Below are 20898 nucleotides of genomic sequence, written 5' to 3'. Positions count from 1 at the left end.
GTCCAATACGAGAGAATTAGCAAATATATATATATATATATAGTCAAATAAAGCACCTATAAACAGCTTAAGTTCACTACTCGAGTAAAAGTACTTAGATTCCACCCTCAGACTCTGCCTGTAGTCACGTATTGTCTCCACTAGAGGTCAGACTGGCTGCAGCTCCAGCTTCATGGAGACACGTCCAAGACTTTATCAGAGTCTGATCAGTTCTGGTGTTAGTACGAACACGAAAACAGAACCTGACACAATGTGAAAATGTGCAATTAATTTACTACGATCTGCAAACGATCCTGCACCTCATTGAACTATTACTATCATCACTAATGTCCATGCACGTCTCAACAAGCTGCTCCCACGCTGCACTACCGCCACAGTTTCATTTTATACGTTTTATTTTATTTTTCTAGAGTTATTGTTCGATTTCTTACTTATTATTATAAGGTCAGAGAGAAAAATGTCAACCTTTTGCTAGAACGCTGAAGTTTTGAAGCTGTGGTATCTGGCTCCAAAACGTTGGCAGCACCAGAACGTCCCACAGATTCTGGACTGACTGAGATCTGGTTGAGAGCTTGAACTCTGATTCTCTGCCTGGGCCAGGTCCATGTTTAGAGTTATAGATCACTGTACAGACCATAAGGAGCATGAGGAGCATGTGAAACTGACGGAGGCCGAAGTAAAGTCCCGAAACAACCTGTTCTGCAAACTTACTGGTGCAAAATTGGTGCACATCAACCTCCACAGTTCACAGCTCAGCATTGGCCCTTACATACTCGTTGACATGCAGCTCAATACAACCATGAGAATCATAACCAGGACAATTCACTCCACACCAGTCCTCTGACTCCCTGTATTGTTAAACATTGCTCCTCCACATATCCGGCATTCAGCATCTACCCAAAGGATGCTCCACAAGTTTGAAGACTCGGTCCATCTTCCACATCTTCTTCACAGATGGGACAGTAGCCTTAGCCCACTACATGCTTGTGGACATCATCGACTCCCAGTGTCCCAGAGAGGACGATTAGCCAAAAACCACTCAGTCGACCAGGAGGCAACTGCTTGGCTGGAGAACTTTGAACTCTGCTAAACAAAAACCTGTACAGACCCACGAGTGCTTCCTGGACTCCTCCAGACTCTGTAGACGTGGAGCTGTGGCATCTGGCTGAAAGACATTAAGTCCTTCTTTAAGTTAAAGGGTGGAGGCCTCCATGGATCAGAACTGTTGGTCCAGAACGTCCCACAGATGCATGATTTGGACTGAGATCTGGTTGAATTTGGAGGAAAAGTCGACACCTCGAACTCGTTTCTGAAGCGGAGAACATCATCCAGCTGGAAGAGGCCGATCCTGGTTTACGTGGTTTACAGCGATGCTTAGAGTCAGCCCATGATGCATCCTGGTGCCATGTGTTCTTACTGGTGCTTCATATTTACACATGTGTCTTTTAAGCAAAATTAGGTTGTGTTCTCATAATGACAATAAAGACTCTTGATTCTTAATTTCTGGGTAAATGTCCCGAGCCACCTCCTCCCATGTCTGCTTGGTCCCGTCCTGATGCTCTGGTCCTGTAGGAGCTTCCATCAGAGGACACGGGTCAACATGGACGCTCTGATTTACTGGTTCATTAGTCGCGCCCTGCAGCAGGAGATCAGCAGACGCCTTTCACAGCTTCTCATGTCAACATCACAGAACGACGCTCAGAGACTTAACCTGGAGACGACTCTTACATTATCCACTGTTTATTCATTAACTGCGTCAGTTTGTTTGTTCCTCTCGTGGACGAACAATAATCTGAATTCAGATCAAACACAGATGTAATATTTTGCAGCAGCCCGTGGATTTTTTTTTGTTTTTAAAAAAGTATTGGCTCATTCAGGTCGTTTTCAATAAAAAGCACACTGTAAGTAGAAATGATTATTTCATATAATTGTCTCCAGTCTGACCTCCCGTATGGAAGCGTTTAGTTTTGACTCTGTAATCACATGAACTTAAATAATGATTCTGGCCTTAAGTTCTTGTTTGCTTTGCTTCTAAATGTCAAATACGGGTCTTTATTAAATAAATAAAGCAGCATCGGTGCCAGATAAGCGTCACTGCTTTGGTATGAACAAATAATACAGAGATGGAAGCTCAGCCAGAGTTACTGCCTTAATGGAGCAGCTCTGTGAGGTAGATGCTAAACAACGCACACATTTATTTCACATATAAAGCAGCAAAAAAAAAGTGTAATATAAATAGATTTGTTCTGAGCATGAAGTCATGCTGTGTGAGATAACGTTTATCTGGAGAGCTGCTCGTGTTACAGATGCTCGGAGTCCCAGGCCGAGGTGACCCGTGAGATGAGCTCAGCCTCAGCATCAATGTGATCGCTCCTCTAGCCCCGTTAGCTCCTCTCACTCTTTCTTTTTGTCCTCGTCCAGCAGCTGCAGCTGTTTTGTTTTGTTTTGTTTTTTTCAGGTGGTAGATGTGTGCAGATAGAGGCCGACTGTAAATCTGAGCTGCCGATAGACTCTGCAGGCGTGAAATTGGCTCCATGAGTTTATATCATCTCTGCAGAGGAGGCGCCAGTTTATTTGAGACCGACAGAAACAAGAAGAATCTAAGACCAAAGGGATGTAAAAAGAACTCCATATCTACGAGAGAGGATTATAATTCATTTATAATTCATTTATGTGGTAACTAATTTCTAGCTAGCCACACACGCTAATGTTATTCAGCTTCATTTCTGACCATTTCTGAATCAGCTGGGAGTTAAAAGGAGGAGTCTGTCACTGCCAAGATGGAGACGCACTGAGAAACACTGAGCTTCAAAACATCTCTCCAGGAAACATTGGTCCATCTTTATTTACAGTCTGAGCTTCATTAACTGATCATTGGTTTATTCAGTTCAATTCAGAAATCTGGTCTGAAACATCCAGAGCAGCATGAAGGAAGAAACTTGGAGCAGAACCAGATCCAGAACACATGGACGGACCCGTCTGCCCAAAGATCAAAAATAAAAATATTTTGCCAGTGCTTTGCTCAGTATTGTCCTTGGACCAAATGAAGCAGGTAACTGGTTACCTGGACTAGTATTAGCTCGAAGTGTTACCCTGTAGGCTAATATAGAACATTTCGCTAGTTGGCCCCGCCCCCTTAGTTACTGTTGCTAGCCCGTCAAGCTTCCTGACGGAGTCTGAGCTCTGTGTCATGTCGGGGACGGGTTTTGCAGGTGAGTGTCAGTGATTCTTCTCCTCCAGATCGAGGTAAAAAGGGGTTCAGTACGCAGTGGAGGGATATACAGTATGCAAAATATTAAAATATGCAACAAATAGCATTGAGACCCAACGCAACAGCTAAAACTAGCTAGCTAACGTGAACTCGCTAGCTACCTAACTAACATTAAGTTGTTAGTTAGTCACAAAGTTTTACAGTTTTGTCTATATCACCTTGTCTTGCTAGCTCGACAGTAACTAGCTAGCTGTCACTATGGCTTTAGCCCGTTGTAGCCCAACCTTGGAGCACATGTGGGAGTTGGACAATGATCGTAACCAGCAGTGAGTCCTGTTAGCATGTCTGGAAACTCTAGAAATATGTCATCTTTTAATTATATATGAGAAGTCAATGCCACCACTGTATACATGTTTATTTAAAAAATAAATTGAAATTTTTTTAGAATTTTTGGAACATTATCTTATTTTTAAAGTACTTTTGTGTCGGTACCGACAGAGTTCTTGGTGTCATAAGCTGATTCTTGTCTATAAAAGGATAATTTGATGTCTGCTGATGCACCATGAAGTTGTGTTTCCGGTCCTCAGGTCCAGTTGATAACAAGTCGTGTCCGTGCATAACAATCTGCCACCGAGTTCATTATTTGCTTGAGTCCCCTCCTGCTGCAGAGCACGGCCAGAGGTCCAGCACCGTACATCAGATAAACTCTCAATGATATGCGGCTGCATGGTGAGGGCGGCCATGTTGGGCCACAGCGAGCTCATGTACGCGTCGGGTTTCTCAGATGGTTTGTCAACAGACTTAAGACGAATTAGTTTTTCCGATCACCTCGTTTAACGCTCTGTTCGCTGTCGTTCAGCTAGTTGAAGTTACGAGACGTGGATTTATCTAAATTAAATACATATTTGTCTTCCAGGTCCAACAATTTCTCTGATAATTGAGTTAGTTTGACTTCACGTTAAGAATAAATGCATGAAATTATAAAGCTGCTGCTGCTGGGTGTCTTTGTTCTTTCTTCTGTGAGTCCCACTTCTGTCATAAATATTGATCGTTATTTAAGAAACACTAAGATTATAAAAGCTAGACATCGAGGTAGTAGTTTGTATTTATGTCTAATGTCTGCTGCTTTGCAATCTTTCAAGAAACTTATATAATAATAAATCTTAATTTCACCCCATTTATTTATTATTACATTATGAAAATCCAAGATAATTCAACAGTAAAGACCAGATATTCACTCTCTAAACTTATCTAACACAAGATTTTATACCAGATTTCTTTGTGTCCGTCTCAACTTTGCTCACAACTTAATTTTACAAATGATCACAAACATTACAAACATTATACGTACGACAACTACCTCATTGATACATTACAATAACAACTACAACTACTATGAATGAATATTAAAGAGAAAGACAATAAGGCACAAACATAAACATTATATAAGTCTCTGACTTTAAAATTGACCATGAGAGGTTTTCAGTTCGATGAGTAATGATGAAAAATAAAAGTTCTTTCTATATAAAAGTTCGTTCTATAGAACTTTCTTTCATGATTTTTCAGTGAAAATCAGATTTTCTGCAGCTCTAAACGTCTCATAACGTCTCTGCCAAGATTTGAATACGTTGGTGCTGTTTTTTGTTTCCAATTAATTTCAGTCTTCATGCAAATAGTCTGACAGATGAAACCCTGTTACGTTCCATGCTGTTTTTCATCATACTCGAATCAATAATCCCGAGAAATCTACCTTAATAGGTTCAGATTTTTTTCTAAGAAATTCATTATTTGAAAATAATAATATGGAAAACATCATTTTCCTAATCTGTTGATATTAGTGTTCACAGCATGAGTCTGAGAGCTTTAAATGTTTATTTTGTCACCGTTCCTCTTTTTATTCTCGGGTACTTTTCCTTCATTTCTCTCTGATCCGTTTCCTCCCTCGTTCACAGACCCCTCCCTCACCCTCTTCTCTCCTGACTCCCCTCAGCCTCCTTTCTCCCCTCTCCCCTCGGCTCAGTCGTTGCAGTGATGTCCCGTCTGCCTGGACTAACCGTCCCCTCTCCGTCCTCTCTGTCCTCCAGCAGGGACTCTGTGGGAGTCTCCGGGGCCGGCGGCCGCCCGGGGGATCGGCTGTGACGCCGGCGGAGAGTCGCTCTACAAACTGGACGAGAAGGTAAGACTGAGACCCGCCATACAAGGGCAAACTAGGAAAACTCTGCATCCTCTGATTCTGAACATGTGCAGCCAGAGCTGATACACATCACTGATGCTGGATCAGGATCTCATTAGAAAAGTTATTTAAGGAAGCAGGTCTGGGTTGTCTCAAGTCCAGTTGTTTCATAATTCACTTTGTGATGATCTGAAGTGTTTTCTTCCTATTCCTCCATGAATCTTCTAAGGATCGGGGATTTGTCATCATCATTTCTGTCATTTCTTCTGCCAGAATTCACTTCTGGACTCAGTCTTCCTAACTACTCTGACCACGGGTCAAGAGTTTGGCCTCACACACAAACTCGGAGCAGAAACTCCTCTCACGATCTGCAGGATGAAGAGATTTCCTCCTTCTGTTGCGTGTCAGCTGCAGACTTTCAAAGGAATCCTCTCACTTTACTCATAAACATCCAAACGCCTCCGCCTTGCCATCACGTGAAGCCATGATATGTTTGCTGTGCAGCTACGCCTGGCAGGACCCTTTATCTCTCAGAGCTGTTGTTTCAGGTGCACATGAATAATTAAGCAGAGCACAGATAAAGTTCATTTCAGCTTCCTGGGCACAGTAACCCCTGCAGAGCTGCATCCTACAGCCTCCAGCTGCATGCGGACCCTGGGAAAACCGTCCACAAAAACAAACACCAAAGGGTCTTAATCAGAAACATGCCTCTGATCTGCAGCAGCTCTGCTACTTTCCATCCTGTCATCACGTCAATATGTTTCATTTCCCTTGGGTACCAGCATCGCTGCCTCAGAGATGGATTTAATAAAACACCTCTGAGGTGAGAACAGCTTCATATTCAGCTCGAGGATCTGCAGCACCCACGGGACTGTCGGTGTCTGAAGATTTGAGCCAATCTACAAGGGACGTCTCAGGTGGCGAGAAGAAGAAATCTTAAGGATTTAAAAGACGCCTCGGGTCATTGATTGGTCGGAGTAATTACTGGTCCCTTGTGGTGTGTTTTGCTGACAAACTCAAAACCCTCTGGTTCGTAACGATTATCTTTCTCTGTGCTGGTCCTGAGCGAGAACAGATGAGGAAACAGATCGTGTGTCTGATGAGACCGAGGAGTCGACCTTGCAGATCTACAGGAGCCATTTCAACTTGTTTTTCTGGGTAATTTTATGCAGCACTGACGCAAAGCTTCAACCGTCACAGTTTTCCTATTTTTGTTTCGGGTTCACTCTCCATTTACTCACTGCAGTAATAATGTGACATAGAGGTTCAAGAATATTAAACAAAACTGTATATTCAAGGTAGAGGTGACACTTTACCGTCACACATTGTCAGAATCTTAAACGTGAATAATATGGAAATAAATAAATTGAAATTTAATCCAGTGCTGGACTTTTTTAAGACGCAATTCCAGGATACAAAAACAAATACATTGACACCTTTCAGTTTTTATTTTCTGAGTTAGCAAGGATGCAAGAAATTAGCCTGGAAGCTATACTAACTTCTTCACCTGCAAATTTATATGTGACAGAAAGTTTATCTGGAGTCTCTCTGTTGGAAACTGATTCAGCTCCAGCAAAGATCCCTGGATTTATGTGTTGATGGACAAAAGAGTAGTGGCACTCATACACATCACCTGAGCATCGTGGAGTTGAGTTGGTTTACAAGTAAAACTCTCTGATTGGTTGTTGATGATCCAGCTGAGTTTTTTTTTGTGTGTCTGTGTTTGTGTGTTTGTTTGTGACCAGACTCATATTTTGATAAGAGCTGAGTCTGGCTACGTCAGACTAAAAAGTAATCGAATATTTACTGATTTTTCTTCTGTTAACCAGTTGTATTAAATTAAATCCCTGTTTATTTTGGACAGTCCAGATAACAGAAGCCTTCCATGGGAGCTGAGGACCTATTAATACTGAATAGGACATCCTATCTGTGCACGAGGGCTCTTGTTTCACAACAAGGACTGGAACATGAGAATGTTTTTATTGATAACAAAAAGGGACTTGAAAAGTTGACTCACTTCATACTGCACACGTCAAAGTTCACATGAAGGAGGAGGATTTAAGAGTTTGTGGAAGTTCATTCTGGAGCTTTGAAGCAGATCATAACGGCAAAATTATAAAACCTTATCTGCAGGTTTTCCTATTAGTCACTGAAAATTAGATGTTCCAGATGATTTTGTGACCGTTCTGTTTCTATGAAGCTCAATGAATGTTTAGGCCAACATTGAGAGAAGGTTGTTATAGTTCGGTGGAAAATCTGCAGAGGAAGCTTATGTGCTCTGATCCAGAGCATGGACCTTATTGAGAAAACCAACCATCCAAACATCTCTCTCCTCAGCAACATATTCCATCTATTCATGACTAGTCATTCGCAGGCCAGGAGAGATATGTCATTTCTCAAGCAAATTCTGGTTCAAATTTTTTGTGCCTGGAAAATCCTCCAAAGTTGAGTTGCCGAACCACCTCAACTGGCCTCTTTTGATGCAAATCTCAAATATACTCCCTTGTCTCTAATGGTGTGTTTCATGTTTCCAATGAAAGCCATTGATATGACTTCCAACACTAGTCCCTACATGTAGGAAGAGACACATGAAATGAGGGTTGAGCTGGCTTCAAATTTTATTTGTTGCTCCTCTGACTGGATTGCCGCACTTGGCTTGTTGCTGGGTCATGTTTAGAGTCGATTCCTGGTTCCAAAGCCCACCAACGCACCATAGGGTTCACCCTTGTAGAGAATTAATCTGTCAACTCCTGAAGACAAGTGAATTCAAATCTTTCATCCTTGAACAGAACATTGGGCAGCAGCTCGATGGTTCTTGGGAAGACGCTAAAACTGAAGTCGTAGCAGTGTAGACCATGGACCGTTGTGGCTTTAGTCGAGTGTTTGTAGAAGTTGTGACAAACAACTGGTCATGAAAATTTAATCATTTTTCCAAGCAGCTCATTTTGACCCAGTGCTGAGTTTAATTGCAACAGTTGTGTCTCAGAAAGGAGGAGGTCAAGGTGGACGGATGGGTGGACAAAACATTGGTCTTAATCACAAGAAGCCACTGTTTGATTCCCATCTCAAGCCACAAGTCATTTCTTAGTGTTTCATTACCAAAACCTTTTTTGGTAACTGTAACAAAAACTGTTTGAGCTTTTTCAAAGTCTGTGTGGAACTTTAGAAATGTTAAAAGAGAAAATCGTTCCTTGGAAAGTTTCTCCATATTAGTCCCTGGATTTAGTCCTAGGAGGAAATCTGCCTGAAGCTTTATTTGTCATCAGTCTGGTCAGAAGCTGTTGTTATTGCCCTCTGCATGCACGCACAGTATCTTTCTACATGAGAGAGATTGTGAAGACAGGCATGAAGGAGTAATTGTCATACTGACCTCCTCCGTGTCTACACAGTTAATTACACCATTGATCAAGATGACTGCTTTTCATTCCAGGCTTTTCTGTAGGTTTATTGTGCTCAGGTGAATTAAAGCATCCAAGCACTCAGTTATTCAATGCTTCTCAATTTTACAATCACATTCCTGCTACAGGCCATAAAACGTACCAGTCATGTAGTTCACATGCACAGCTCTGCCGCATAAATAGCCTTTACAATGGCAGTAATTAAATATGACCAACTGCCGGTGGTGGTGATTGCAGCGCTCACATCATCGGGGCACTTTTGTGAATAGGGTGAGCGTGGCTCCGCGATGATGTTTACGTTGGCTGACCTCCTACAAATGGTTTGTCACTGAAAGCTGCAAAGATAACAGGGTCCAAATATGGCCTCATGGGTGAGTGGAGTAAATTAGGAGAGCAGGCAGATAAGGCAAAACAAGATGGATGTAACCCAGGTGAAAAGGTTAAATTAGGGAGACGGGAGGAGGATAATGGCTGATGTGGTGGGGGTGGAGGGTGGAGGGTGGAGGTGGATGGTCCGTCCATCTGTTGTTGTGAAGCTGCAGTTTAACCGACTCAGGCCAAACTCAGCAGATTTTCTTTTTGGTTTATGCAGCAACATGAAGCGGCTCATCGTCTGCAAACGATGATTAGTGATAAAATCTGACTAATGAATAGATGCATGTTGTACATTAGTCTTTAATTCTGTGATATGATAGAGATTTCCCTGCAGCTTCTGTACATATAACATCATCTGGATAAATTGTTCATCCGATCCTCTATCCAATCCAGGCTCTGCAACAGTTTGATAAAAAAAAAATAAAAAATTATCAACAGCCAGTTTGATAAATGTTAAAATAAATTTTAGTGCAACTGTAGATTATCTGGTTGCAGCTTCTCAAAAGTAAGAATTTGTTTTTCATCATCAGACACGACCTTTTAAATTTAAAGAAGACGTTTGCAGATATAAAATTATCTCACAGGACATTGGATGTTGAAGTTGAATTTTTGTCATATTTTCATCGTATTTCACCCTCTTCCTCTGCCAAACTGCAAACATAGACACGACTTAAATCTGGAACCTTAAATCACATGAAAAGACCAAAAACAACAATGCATCACTCTGTCTCTCAACACTAACAACACAACGGTCTGTGGCTCTCAGCCCAAACGCCGCAGCGTCCAACTCTTTAAATGAAAACATTTCACACATATATATTTTTCCAGTAATTTTTTTTTTGTACAGAACAGCTGAGGTTTTAGTCAAACACGAGCTTCTGTCGGGGACTATTTTTTTCCAGCAGCAGATTAATCTACACATGTTGCTCTAGTGAGGGCTGGTTTGTTTGTGTGCTGATGGTGAAAGAAGATGATATAACCTCGAGCTACAGCATGATGCACTGATGTGTTTTTAAAAACAATGGAGCTTTATGGCACAGAGGAATAAATAATGGCTCTGATACACTGAATACTTGCTAGTACTGTAACCTAAATTAATCTGCACATGCTTTCATGCATTATTTTAAGCTATTACACGAGTTTATTACATTGTGAAGTGTTGTTTTAGGACTTTGCAGATTGAGTTTGTGCATAAAATGATTTAATTATCAGATCCCAACACTATATTTAGATGACATTTCAATAGTTATGTTTGGCTCATTGAGTATTTTTGGTTTCATTTCATTGTTTATGTCATAGTTATAGTTGTAACCTGCATTTCATCCACAGCCTGGAAACTCTACCACACAAAAAAAATTAAATTACAGTTGCATCATTTATTATAACAAATAAACAAATAAATAAGTTTCCTCTGCATCGCGTCTACGAAAGCAGCTCATTATTGTAACAGTGGCCTCTCAGACAAGAGGAGGTCAAGGCTGATGGATGGGTGGACAAAACATTGCCCTTTAACACAAGAGATCACTGTTTCTTTTGTTATTGTTTCTTTAAAATATTACCCTTTCGTAATCTTAATACATTTTTGTTTTTTATCGTAATGCCAAACTCTGATATTTACCCAAACCTATGTCCATCCTGCAGGAACCAGACTTTAATTTAATTCTAAAATAACTGTACTTGCCTCTTTGCTCCTATAATAAAATAAAAGTTATCTCCTCATCTCTCAGCGGCCAGACGAGTCCTTCCTCCGACAGACCGTCCTCTCACACTGCCTCTTCTTGTTGCAGTGGTTTCAGTCAAAGTAACAGTTGCTCAGCGTTTATTGGGTTTAACTCCAGACCGGTTTGTTTTTGATATAGTTCGAAGTATAAATGTTTACGACAGCGTAGGATACTTGGCAGTGGGTTCTGCGCAGATCTGTAGCAGAAGTATAAACCTGACTGTGGCAGGAACCTCGACTTTGAGTCCTGGAAACAGGACTTTATCTATAAAACCATTGTTAACCTAAATAAACATCTCCACAAATATAACACAAACTGAACAACCTTAGATCCCTAGACTCTAAACATTTGGCCTTTTATTAACATCCGATCTGACTGCAAGTGATTCTCCACATTCGTCCACAGCCGGCTCTTGAGATCTGATCTCAGTTTCTCTGTATGTAAATAAACATTAACTCATTTGGATTAAAGTCGAATATTAGACAAAACTATGTAACTTAACAGAGGCAGGTGGTCTTTAATGTGACCCAGCACTTATTGTGCGTTCACACTAACCAAAGGAATGAGATCACATGTGTCCTAGACGACCTCCACACATGGACTCACACCAGATCAGTCAAATGTGTCTTGTATTTTAAGGTGGGCAGCGATAAACTCCATCCACTGAGTCATAATAGATCACGAAGGCCTCTTCATTGTCACGCTCAGTTTACTTTGAAAATAGTGGTTGGTTTTATTTTGATAACAGATACAGTCTGGTCCAAGTACAAGGGCATCCAGTGTGGAAAGGGTTTCAGTCGGTCCAGGGTGTAAAATCTGAGACCACATCGAAAAAAGTAAACTGAACTTTTACAGTACTCATCTTCTACTTTGTGAAGTTGTGTTTTGTCTTCATTTTTCTTTCATTTTTATTCTCCAGGTGAAGCACCAAGGTCATGATCAACTGGTCCAATGTGACAGCGTCCGGCCACCAGGAGCTGGACCTGACACCGGAGGAGCTGCAGAAGTCCAAATGTGTCCTGGGCTTCATCCCGGTTGTTTACTACAGCATCCTGCTCTGCGTGGGAGTACCAGGTACACGAAACTGCTCTAAAAATGTTTTTTTTGGCGTGTGGAGAAAGTTAGTTTGGAGTCTCTATAGCAAACATCTACCGGGCCAATCAGATTGCATGTGGTCATACATATCGTCTGAATTAGCTTAAATGCAGCATTTTTTTTCTCTGTATCAGTTAAAACTGAGAATCTTGTTAATTTTTATTATAATAAAAACGCACTCAGGTCCAGATTATACCCCATAAGTCAGTATATCGTATTGTATCGTATCGTATCGTATCGTATCGTATCGTATCGTATATCAGAGAGAGTCTGGTCAACTCTAACCATGGGCGCCATGTTTGCTACATCAGAGGTTAGACTCTACAGTGTAACCGTATGTTGAAATTTCTTATTTCCACCATTAACGTTCCTATTAATGTTATTAATATGTAAAAGGTCCTCACTTAAATATCCCAGCGTCTACTTCCTTAAAATATCTTCAATGAGCTGTAAAATGCTTCGTAGCCCAATCACCTCATCAGTCATGGAGCTGTGTTTACCTTCTCCTCAGTCTCCGTGTTCATCCATCACCGTTAAAAGGTTCAAATTACTATTAAACTAGTCTCACTGTTATTTAGTGTTAGCATTATAGCATTAGCATGCTAGCCATAATAAACTGATGATGATAAACTTAGTAGTAACTGAGGTAAAGTTACGTGTCAGTTAAATGTGTCTGTCTACATGGACATAAATCACATGAACACATGGGTTTCACAGTAAATATGACACTAGCTGCTATTTTTATAAGACTTTAGCCTAGATAACTAGCTAGCATACGGCTAGCATAAGGCTAGGCTAACTTCAAGCTTCATTCATTTGTAAAGAGATCAAGGTTCACATTAATGATGGGATGACTTGTGGCATATTTTAACTTTTAATCCAGTTTTATTCTCTGTTATTGCCACTTCTCTATGGATGAATATTGGTTAGATGGATCCAACATGGCGCCCATGAAACATGTGACCAGCTCAGAACCAATCAGCATAGAGGGACAGATCAGACGCTCTGTTCTCTGGTTGGACAGACTCTCTATAATAAATGGCTCTACCATAAGTAACTACTGGATATAGGTAAAATAAAAATAAATTAAAAGATAAACAAACAGCAACGTAGCAGCATGAGCTCCACCAGAGTTGTGATATCAACATTTTGCTGATTTTTCTCTCTGTTGGTTGAAACTTGCCTCATAATGAAATGTTCTGAACTGCGTGTTACTCGACTCATGTTGTAATAAGAAGTGAGTCTGGATGCTGCAGGTGAAGGAACCACATAAGACTGAAGAAATCAATAAGAAGTGAGTTAGAGGGACGTTACTGGTGCTTTAATGGACCAGCGAGTAACAACGCTGCAGGCACACAACCAACCACACATTGATGCACAACCTTATGATAATCAGTTTGTTTGAGTGGACGAGGTTCATCCATCATCTTCCAGCCGCCGTCTCCGTCCCTGCATTAAAACCAACCCCTCACCAGCCCTTAATGTGCTGCAGCGTTCTCACGACTCTCATCGCTCTTCTTGTCTCGGTGATGACCCGGTATTGATCTGATTTAGACAGCGTCGGTCAAAACAAGCATCACCACAGTGTTGGGACGACCTCTGGGTGGCGTCACGTAATTGTCCCCTAAGGGTCATAAATGTAAAGGCCACGAGGCGACAGCTGCATGTTTGACGAAGAAGACGCAACCAGAGCGAAAACATCTCGGCGCAGACGAGACGTCTGAAAGATGTGATACGGAGGCGACTAAAATCAATGCTGTGTAACTTACACCGCTGTACATCCAGTTCTTACACAAAGGACGAGAACAGAAAGTACAGACACAGTAGACGCAAGAAAAACGAGTCCACTCACTCGCCAGTTTATTAGGTACATGTCACGTGCACACGTCAGTGCTTTTTAATATAAGAAGCCTGAACTAAACCTCGTCCTCATGAAGGTTCAGCGTCAAATAACTGACACCTGTTCCTATTATTCTGGCAAAGCCTTTTCTCCATCAGCTGAACACGACGAAAGGATTTAGTGCAAGAGAGTAAAAATAAATAGATAAGATGAATATTCGGATAGATAGACAGAGAGGTGGGCAAAACACTTTCTGTTCAGCTATTCTTTCTTTCTTTCTTTGGGAAATTCAGAGACGGGAAATTACAGTCAGTAAAAATGGTCTAAAAATATTTTATATAAAAAAATATGCAAATTGTATATCGTCGTGTTAGATGGTATTGGTTTAACTACCTAATAAACTGGTGAGTGCATGTAGGATTTATGCAGCTCTACTGTGTGATCTAATATTTCATTTTAATTTTCACAGGTGGAAAAATGTTAATTTTGTAGCACATTATATCAAATTAGTTTTGAAAAGTTAATGAGGCTTCATGTAATACCGGGGAGACCCATGAAGAGAGAGAAGTTTGGAGGAATTTATTGGTAAAAGCTAAGTTAGTTACACCCTTGAGATGACATGAAAGTCTCCCAGGAGAAAAGCCTCCCAGTTTTCAGACACACTTTGAATTTTCTCAATAACTGTGAGTTACGGTAATTTAAAAACAGCGACTTTTAATGGATCGCCGGTGATACGTTCAGGCTTTAAAGTATTAAATAAGAAAAATAAGTGTTGTATATTTGATGTGCTGTAGAAAGAAGTGATCACTGCTGACAAATCTTATCTTGTATTGAAAAAAGGTTTATTACAAGAAAGAACAATGTCAAAAACTCTGAGCTCTGAGCTTCTGGCCAATCATCGAATCCTCTCTCTCGTTCAGCACAGTCACATTATATTTGCTGCTCATCCTCAAAAAAACCCCGTTCATTAACAAAGAGAACTCTCCTTATGTCTAGTTGGTTTTACGAGCTGGAATCTGGTAAATAACCTCTTGACCTTTAAACTTTGTACAAACTCCACAAACCCCCAAAACAGGAAAAGGGACAGAAGAGAGAACAAGAAGATAATATGCTACATAACTGAAGCAGCGTCCACGGTGGGAAATGTGCATTTTTAATGCTGAAATTAAAATTTTTAATACCGTGATTATCGTCAATACCGCTATAGTGTGACAGGCCTAGTACCTAATGAACTGGCTATATACATGTTGCTAATGCTAATGCTAATGTCGTGTCTGTAGCTTTAACTTGAACGTGTTGTTGCAGTGAACATCCTGACGGCCGTGGCCTTGTCCAGGCTGGCGTGCCGCACCAAGAAGGCTCTGTACTACTACCTCCTGGCCGTGACGGGCTCCGACATCCTCTCCCAGCTCTTCATCATCTTCGTCGGCTTCCTGCTGGAGACGGCGGTTTTCCACCGCGACGTCCCGGCGCTCCTGCTGCACACGGTGAGCGCCGCCGAGTTCGCCGCCAACCACGCCTCCATCTGGTCCACGGTGCCGCTGACGGTGGACCGCTACGTGGCGCTGTGCCACCCGCTCCTCCACCGGCAGGTCAGCTACCCGGCGCGGACCCGGCGGATCATCGCCGCCGTGCTGACGCTGTCGCTGGTGTCGGGCGTCCCGTTCTTCTGGTGGTCCGACATGTGGAGGAACAGCCACCCGCCCACGGCGCTGGACACCGTCCTCATCTGGACCCACGTCACCATCATCTACTTCCTGCCGTGCAGCATCTTCTTGGTGCTGAACTCTCTGATCATCCACACGCTGAGGATGAGGAAGAGGCAGCAGTGCAGCCAGGACGAGCGAGGGCCCACGTCGGCGCCTCCGCGGCGGCTCGGGAAAACCACGGCCATGCTCCTGGCCATCACCTCCGTGTTCTCCGTCCTGTGGGCCCCCAGGACCGTGGTGGTCATCTACCACCTGTACGTGTCCTCCGTCCACCGGGACTGGCGCGTCCACCTGGCCTACGACCTGTCCAACATGCTGGCCATGCTCAACACGGCCGTCAACTTCTTCCTCTACTGCTTCGTCAGCAAACCGTTCCGCGGCGCCGTGAGGGACGTGGTCCTGCTCAGGGGGGGGCCCCTGTACCCCCGCCGGGCCCTGCCCCAGCAGCTGGCCCCGGCCAACGCCTCCATCTCCTCCCTGTACAGCGGGAACCACAAGCGCTCGCAGCGGGAGACCACGCCCCTGTCGCCGCGCCGGGCCCGAAAGCCCTCGTGACCCCTCCCCCCTCCCCGCCGCCGCCGCCGTCCCACGGTCCCGCCGCGGCGCCGACCCCAGAGACGTGCACTGTGTTCCAGCTACGAGCGTGGACACCAGCCAGTCGGCCCCGGAGCCGTCTCCAAGGGCCTGAAATGAACTTCACTCACAAGAACTATGTTTTTTTTTTGTTTTTTTTTTTGTCTCGTATCATGTGACCTGCTGTTGTTTGTCCGTGTAAATCAGATAAGACGGCGGCGTATTTATTTTCCGGAGAAGAATGTGACAAAATAAAAGAAGGTATTTTACTCTTTTCCATAAATGGCAAAAATGTGAAGGAAACATTTTCTTTTGAGAGCTGACACAGTGTTTGTTTCGACACGTCCACGGTTTGTGCTCAGATGGACCGGAGGATCAGCTGCATGCTACTACGAGTGATTCATTAGTCCATGTTCTTTCTGTGAACTCCGGAGGAAGAAGACTCTGAAGTTGTAGTTTCTGCATTTTCAGCCGTCGTGTAAAGACGCTGAAGTCCTCACCGCGCTGAGCGAAGCCAGCCGAGCAAAGAAATCGTTTCTACGGCCGAAACCCTCAGCTGCTAAGGCCACTGTTTATTTTTCACCAAGTGCAACTGGATGGAGCCTTAAATGAACGCGCGCTGTTTAAGCTGCGGGAGCGAAGACTCCGCTCTTCAAACACAACCCTCCGCTGTATCGCCGACCAGCGTGGCCTCAGGTCTGGCTAAACAAACCCCCCAGATTAAACCGGATGGTCTGAACAAACACGCACTTAAACAGCGCACAACACAGGACTACACACTCTCACGCATGCACGGACATGAGCATGAACGCAGCCGTCAGCTGGTACATTTCCACTGAGGCCTGAACCGGTGAAATTAAACTTTACTGCACCAGCTGCAGCCGCACTTAAACTCACTTGCTGCTAACGCACACACACGTGTGATCTCAGAGTTTAGAGGTAAATGCGCTGACTTCTGTTCCTCACTTTAAATAATCCTGAAGCCTCATCTGATGAAGTTCGGACACAGAACTGAGCCTTTCTATCCAACCACTAAATCTAATTTCATGTTCTGTGCCGCCATCCACAAAATATGAACAGATGATATAAATTATTCTTATTTATCGTCTTAACCTTTAATTCGCTTTGATGTTTCAAAACCGAGTGAGATTTATTTGATTATATGAGTTTTAAAAGGTTGAATGAATTTATATGAAAGAAGTCAGAGAAAAGCCAGCGCCTGGTTTAACTTCACTTAAAACAGAGGAAGCATCTCAGAACAGATTCAACAACAATAATAATGATAATTATAATTTAGTTTGAGTTCAGGAGGAGTTATTTTACCTCTGATCCAGAGAGACTCTATTTTAGCTTCACTTGAACAAATGATTCTTCTGTGTTTAAGATTATTAGGAAAAAAGAAAAGAAAAGAATGGAGACAACAGTGTTTTTATTGTTTCTGTTCTTAAGTTAAACTGAATCTAATAAAGTGGTTTTGCCTTTATGATCTAAAAAAAAGGTGAAACGTCTTCAGTAAAAGTGATGGAAGCTATAGTAGGTGCTTAGTGCTTTGTTTGCCCTCCATCAACCCCAACACCCTCCTGCCTACTTTAATACGTTTAACAACACTTCAGTATTTAACACTTCAATTGAACTTAACTCAGACAAATTGGTTTTCTGTACATAAATGTAACTAGTGTGAAGTCGCTTTAAATAGATCCAGATCATTTTTCTTGTCAACAGCAAAAAAATGAATAAATATGAGCAAACTCTTCCTTCTAACACGTCCTTTAGCTCGTTCCTTAATAACATCTTTAATATTTGAGACACAAAAACCTCAAACATGAGTCTGAATGAATGGAGTGTTGTGCTTCGTGCTCTGTGCACCCTCCATCCACCCCAACATCCTCCAGCCCGCTGACTCCAACGTGTTTCACTAACGTGGAACTTCATTATTTTAAACTATATACGTTTCATAAACACATTTGCAGAGAAAAACAAAGAAAGTTTAAGTAACATCTAAATAAATGGACATATTTCTGTATTTTTTTATATTTGAAACACGTTTAACAAAAGTCAATAACGTGTCATGTCTGATATGTTGTTCCACAAACTGTACGTTATATAAATAATATTAGTGCACATTTACTCCCATTCAGGTTTAAAGTGTCTCATACAAGCCCCCTCCTCCGTCCTCCGTCCTCCGTCCCTCTCGTCCTGTTTATAGTCACAGTTTGAGACGCCGGGTCAGGTCCTTCTCCGAGTCCCCGTGTCCGTCCGCTCATGTCCTGAGGCCCTGAGCTAAGTTCTGAGAGCTCGTACCCAGACGTCTCTTTGAAGACGCCTCCTGCTGCCGGACAAAAACAGAGCGGGTTGAGGGAGCGTGGAGAGGTGGCGACTTTACTCCGGAGAGGACGGCGGGGGACGGGGGAGATGAATGAAAGCCGTGATTTGACGCTGGGATGTGTGGAGAGGACATAATCAGATAAAACCACACGTCCTCTGTCCGCCTCCCACCTGTCCTTTGTCCCTGTTCAAACACCCCCACGACTCGACTCCACTCAGCGCTTCCTGTTGCTCAGCAGGTGTCACAGGGCATCACATGAATGAGTCCTGTCAGATGCACTCAGGCCACGTCCACACGGACCAGAACTACCTTTCTTTCTGTTTTTCCTTGGCGTCGTTTGGAGAATTTCTACGTAAAGATGGATCCACTGCAGAACCAGATCTAGCTGTATAAAGGCTGTAGTACATGTACCAGGCCTGTGTGTGGCGCTGTTTCTGCTACAGAACTCAGACGGAAGAAGAAGGAGAGACGGAGCATGTGCATCAACCCTGACTGTCAACAAGTGTATGTTTATGCTACGGACAAACCCATCGTGACGTCACTTCATTGACAATGAAGCCTGAAGTGGGCGGAGCCAAAGGTCGACATGTTGGATGAGCTTTACTCCGCCCACACTTGGATAGTCCAAATATGGACATGGGGGGGTCCTGTCGTACGTTGAGACCCGCCCAGCCAACTCTCCTTTTACCTGTTAGCTCAGGCTAACACCTGTCACTCAAAGCAGGAACGTCCTTAATCATGCAGAATTTTAAACCTAAATTAAAAAAAATTCACACCCCGTACAGTCGTCATGAATAGTGAAATAAACTACTGAGACCAAAATCGTTTCTGTACCAGGCTGTAAACATGCTTAGTGATGCTGTAAAGTTGGGCTTTTTAACATGGGTCTCTATGGGGATTTGCTCCATTCTGGAGCCTCTAGTGGCCACTAGATGAACTGCAGTTTGTTGCACTTCACATGGTCTTCATCGTTCGGACCTGGAGGTTACCACTTCATTTCACTTCACTTCAACATACAGTCCAGATTACAGTCCATAATCCTTTTTGGCTCGTGGTAGTGGTGAAGTATCAGTAATAATGGACCAAGCCACCGACAAGGGTCAATATCTGATGCAGCACCGTCACAAGCCTGTAGTCCACCACTGATGATGCTGTTGTTGTGAGACGTCGGGGGCTATAGGGGTGAAGTGATCGTTGCGTTGATATTCAGGCATCCACACGAATGAAAAAAAAGAAAGCGCACAGGCTCCATATTTGTCTTTTTGACCCTGGGACCTGGTTTCATAGAAGTGTGGAAAAATATGGATCCATCATGATGGTCGACAGAAAAACATGCAAGATTTATGTAGTTTTCAACTAAAAATCGTATTTGTGTGGGCGTGGACTTAGACAGGGAGCTTAAACTTCAAGGACGGTGAATTGGAATCCACCAAATATCCTCACTCAGTAGAGGACACTCAGTTACGATTTAGCTGATTTGCTGTTTTTGTTGATAATCTCAAAAAGTCACAAAGATGCTTCAAGCCAATAGTTTGAGTTCACTACTCAGAATGCACATAAAGATGGACGACACATCTTCATTTCTTCTTCACTTCCTCCAGTTATTCTGTATGTGCAGTAGCAACCAACAGGTGGCGACACAGAGCATTGATTTCCTGCTTTCTGCACCTATTTGAGCTTTTTTTCGCAGCCCAGCCGTCACCATCTTTGCTGCCTTGTTACCGCCGCTAACGCTGATTGCACACCAGTCAAGCTTCAAGCTCCAGTAGTTGCTGCTAACTAACCAACTTTTGCCAACTCTTACCAATTTATTGTGGCAGATATTTTGTTCTGGAGTCTCTTTTTCTTTGGAAATATTCTCCTGCAAAGATCTACTGGGTCAATCGAATAGTTTGGGGGCGTGGTTTTATGTAGTGAAAACAAAACAGCTGCTGTCGAAGAATTGAGACGCTTTGTTCAGTTTGGATTCTGAAGATCTGAGTCTGATCGTAGCTGCATTAACTCACAGAGTTCAACACAACAAACTAAACTTACAGATAAAAAAAAAGAGGTAAACCTGTGATTTAATGTATAATGACGTGTTTACATTGTTTAAACATTGTTTTTACATCATCTGTTGTCATTTTAAATGTTTCTGTAAAGCAGAGGTTTATATGAAGAACTAATAAATGTTTAACACAGGACTGAAGCTGTTTCTTCTGTGTTTTCTGCCTGGAAGATTATCTATAAATAAAGTTCAGAGCACAGGTGTTTGAGTTGATGATGAATGTGAACACATTCAGATTTTACATAAATGAAACTCTTTGGGTGTTGAAATAATCAAACAGCCGCTAAAAGAACCCGAAATGTAAGTTCTTTTAATAGAAACTTTAATTTAAATGGAAACGTTACGTCTGTATATTGCAGATAAAGTTCAGGTTTATGGAATCCTCTGGATAGATTTCTTAAAGGACCACTGTGTAGAATTCAGTGCCATC

The 20898-nt window shown here is 42.5% G+C and overlaps 1 protein-coding gene across 2 annotated transcripts; it reads left to right on the top strand.

Annotated features, from left to right (window-relative positions):
- The first annotated feature begins 5254 nt into the window (after window positions 1-5254).
- gpr142 (G protein-coupled receptor 142) lies at window positions 5255-18952 on the top strand. 2 transcript variants are annotated; one of them, XM_047609531.1, is made up of 3 exons: window positions 5255-5387; window positions 11798-11952; window positions 15119-18952. In XM_047609531.1, the coding sequence occupies exons 2-3, from the start codon at window positions 11814-11816 to the stop codon at window positions 16075-16077; spliced, it is 1098 nt and encodes a 365-aa protein (XP_047465487.1). In that variant the 5' UTR covers window positions 5255-5387; window positions 11798-11813; the 3' UTR covers window positions 16078-18952. The 2 variants fall into 2 exon arrangements, with proteins under 2 accessions (XP_047465487.1, XP_047465486.1); XM_047609530.1 differs by lacking the exon at window positions 5255-5387 and adding an exon at window positions 6375-6542.
- The last annotated feature ends 1946 nt before the right edge of the window (window positions 18953-20898 follow it).

The sequence above is a fragment of the Mugil cephalus genome, chromosome 16 (genome assembly GCF_022458985.1).
Source record: "Mugil cephalus isolate CIBA_MC_2020 chromosome 16, CIBA_Mcephalus_1.1, whole genome shotgun sequence".
Classification (NCBI taxonomy): Eukaryota; Metazoa; Chordata; class Actinopteri; order Mugiliformes; family Mugilidae; genus Mugil; species Mugil cephalus.
This window is presented reverse-complemented; position numbering and strand designations above follow the sequence as displayed.

Coding starts and splice junctions, on each gene's coding strand:
- gpr142 (XM_047609531.1), top strand. CDS start 11,814: ATGATCAACTGGTCCAATGTGACAGCGTCCGGCCACCAGGAGCTGGAC. Junction 11,953..15,118: donor GCTCTGCGTGGGAGTACCAG/GTACACGAAACT, acceptor GTGTTGTTGCAG/TGAACATCCTGACGGCCGTG.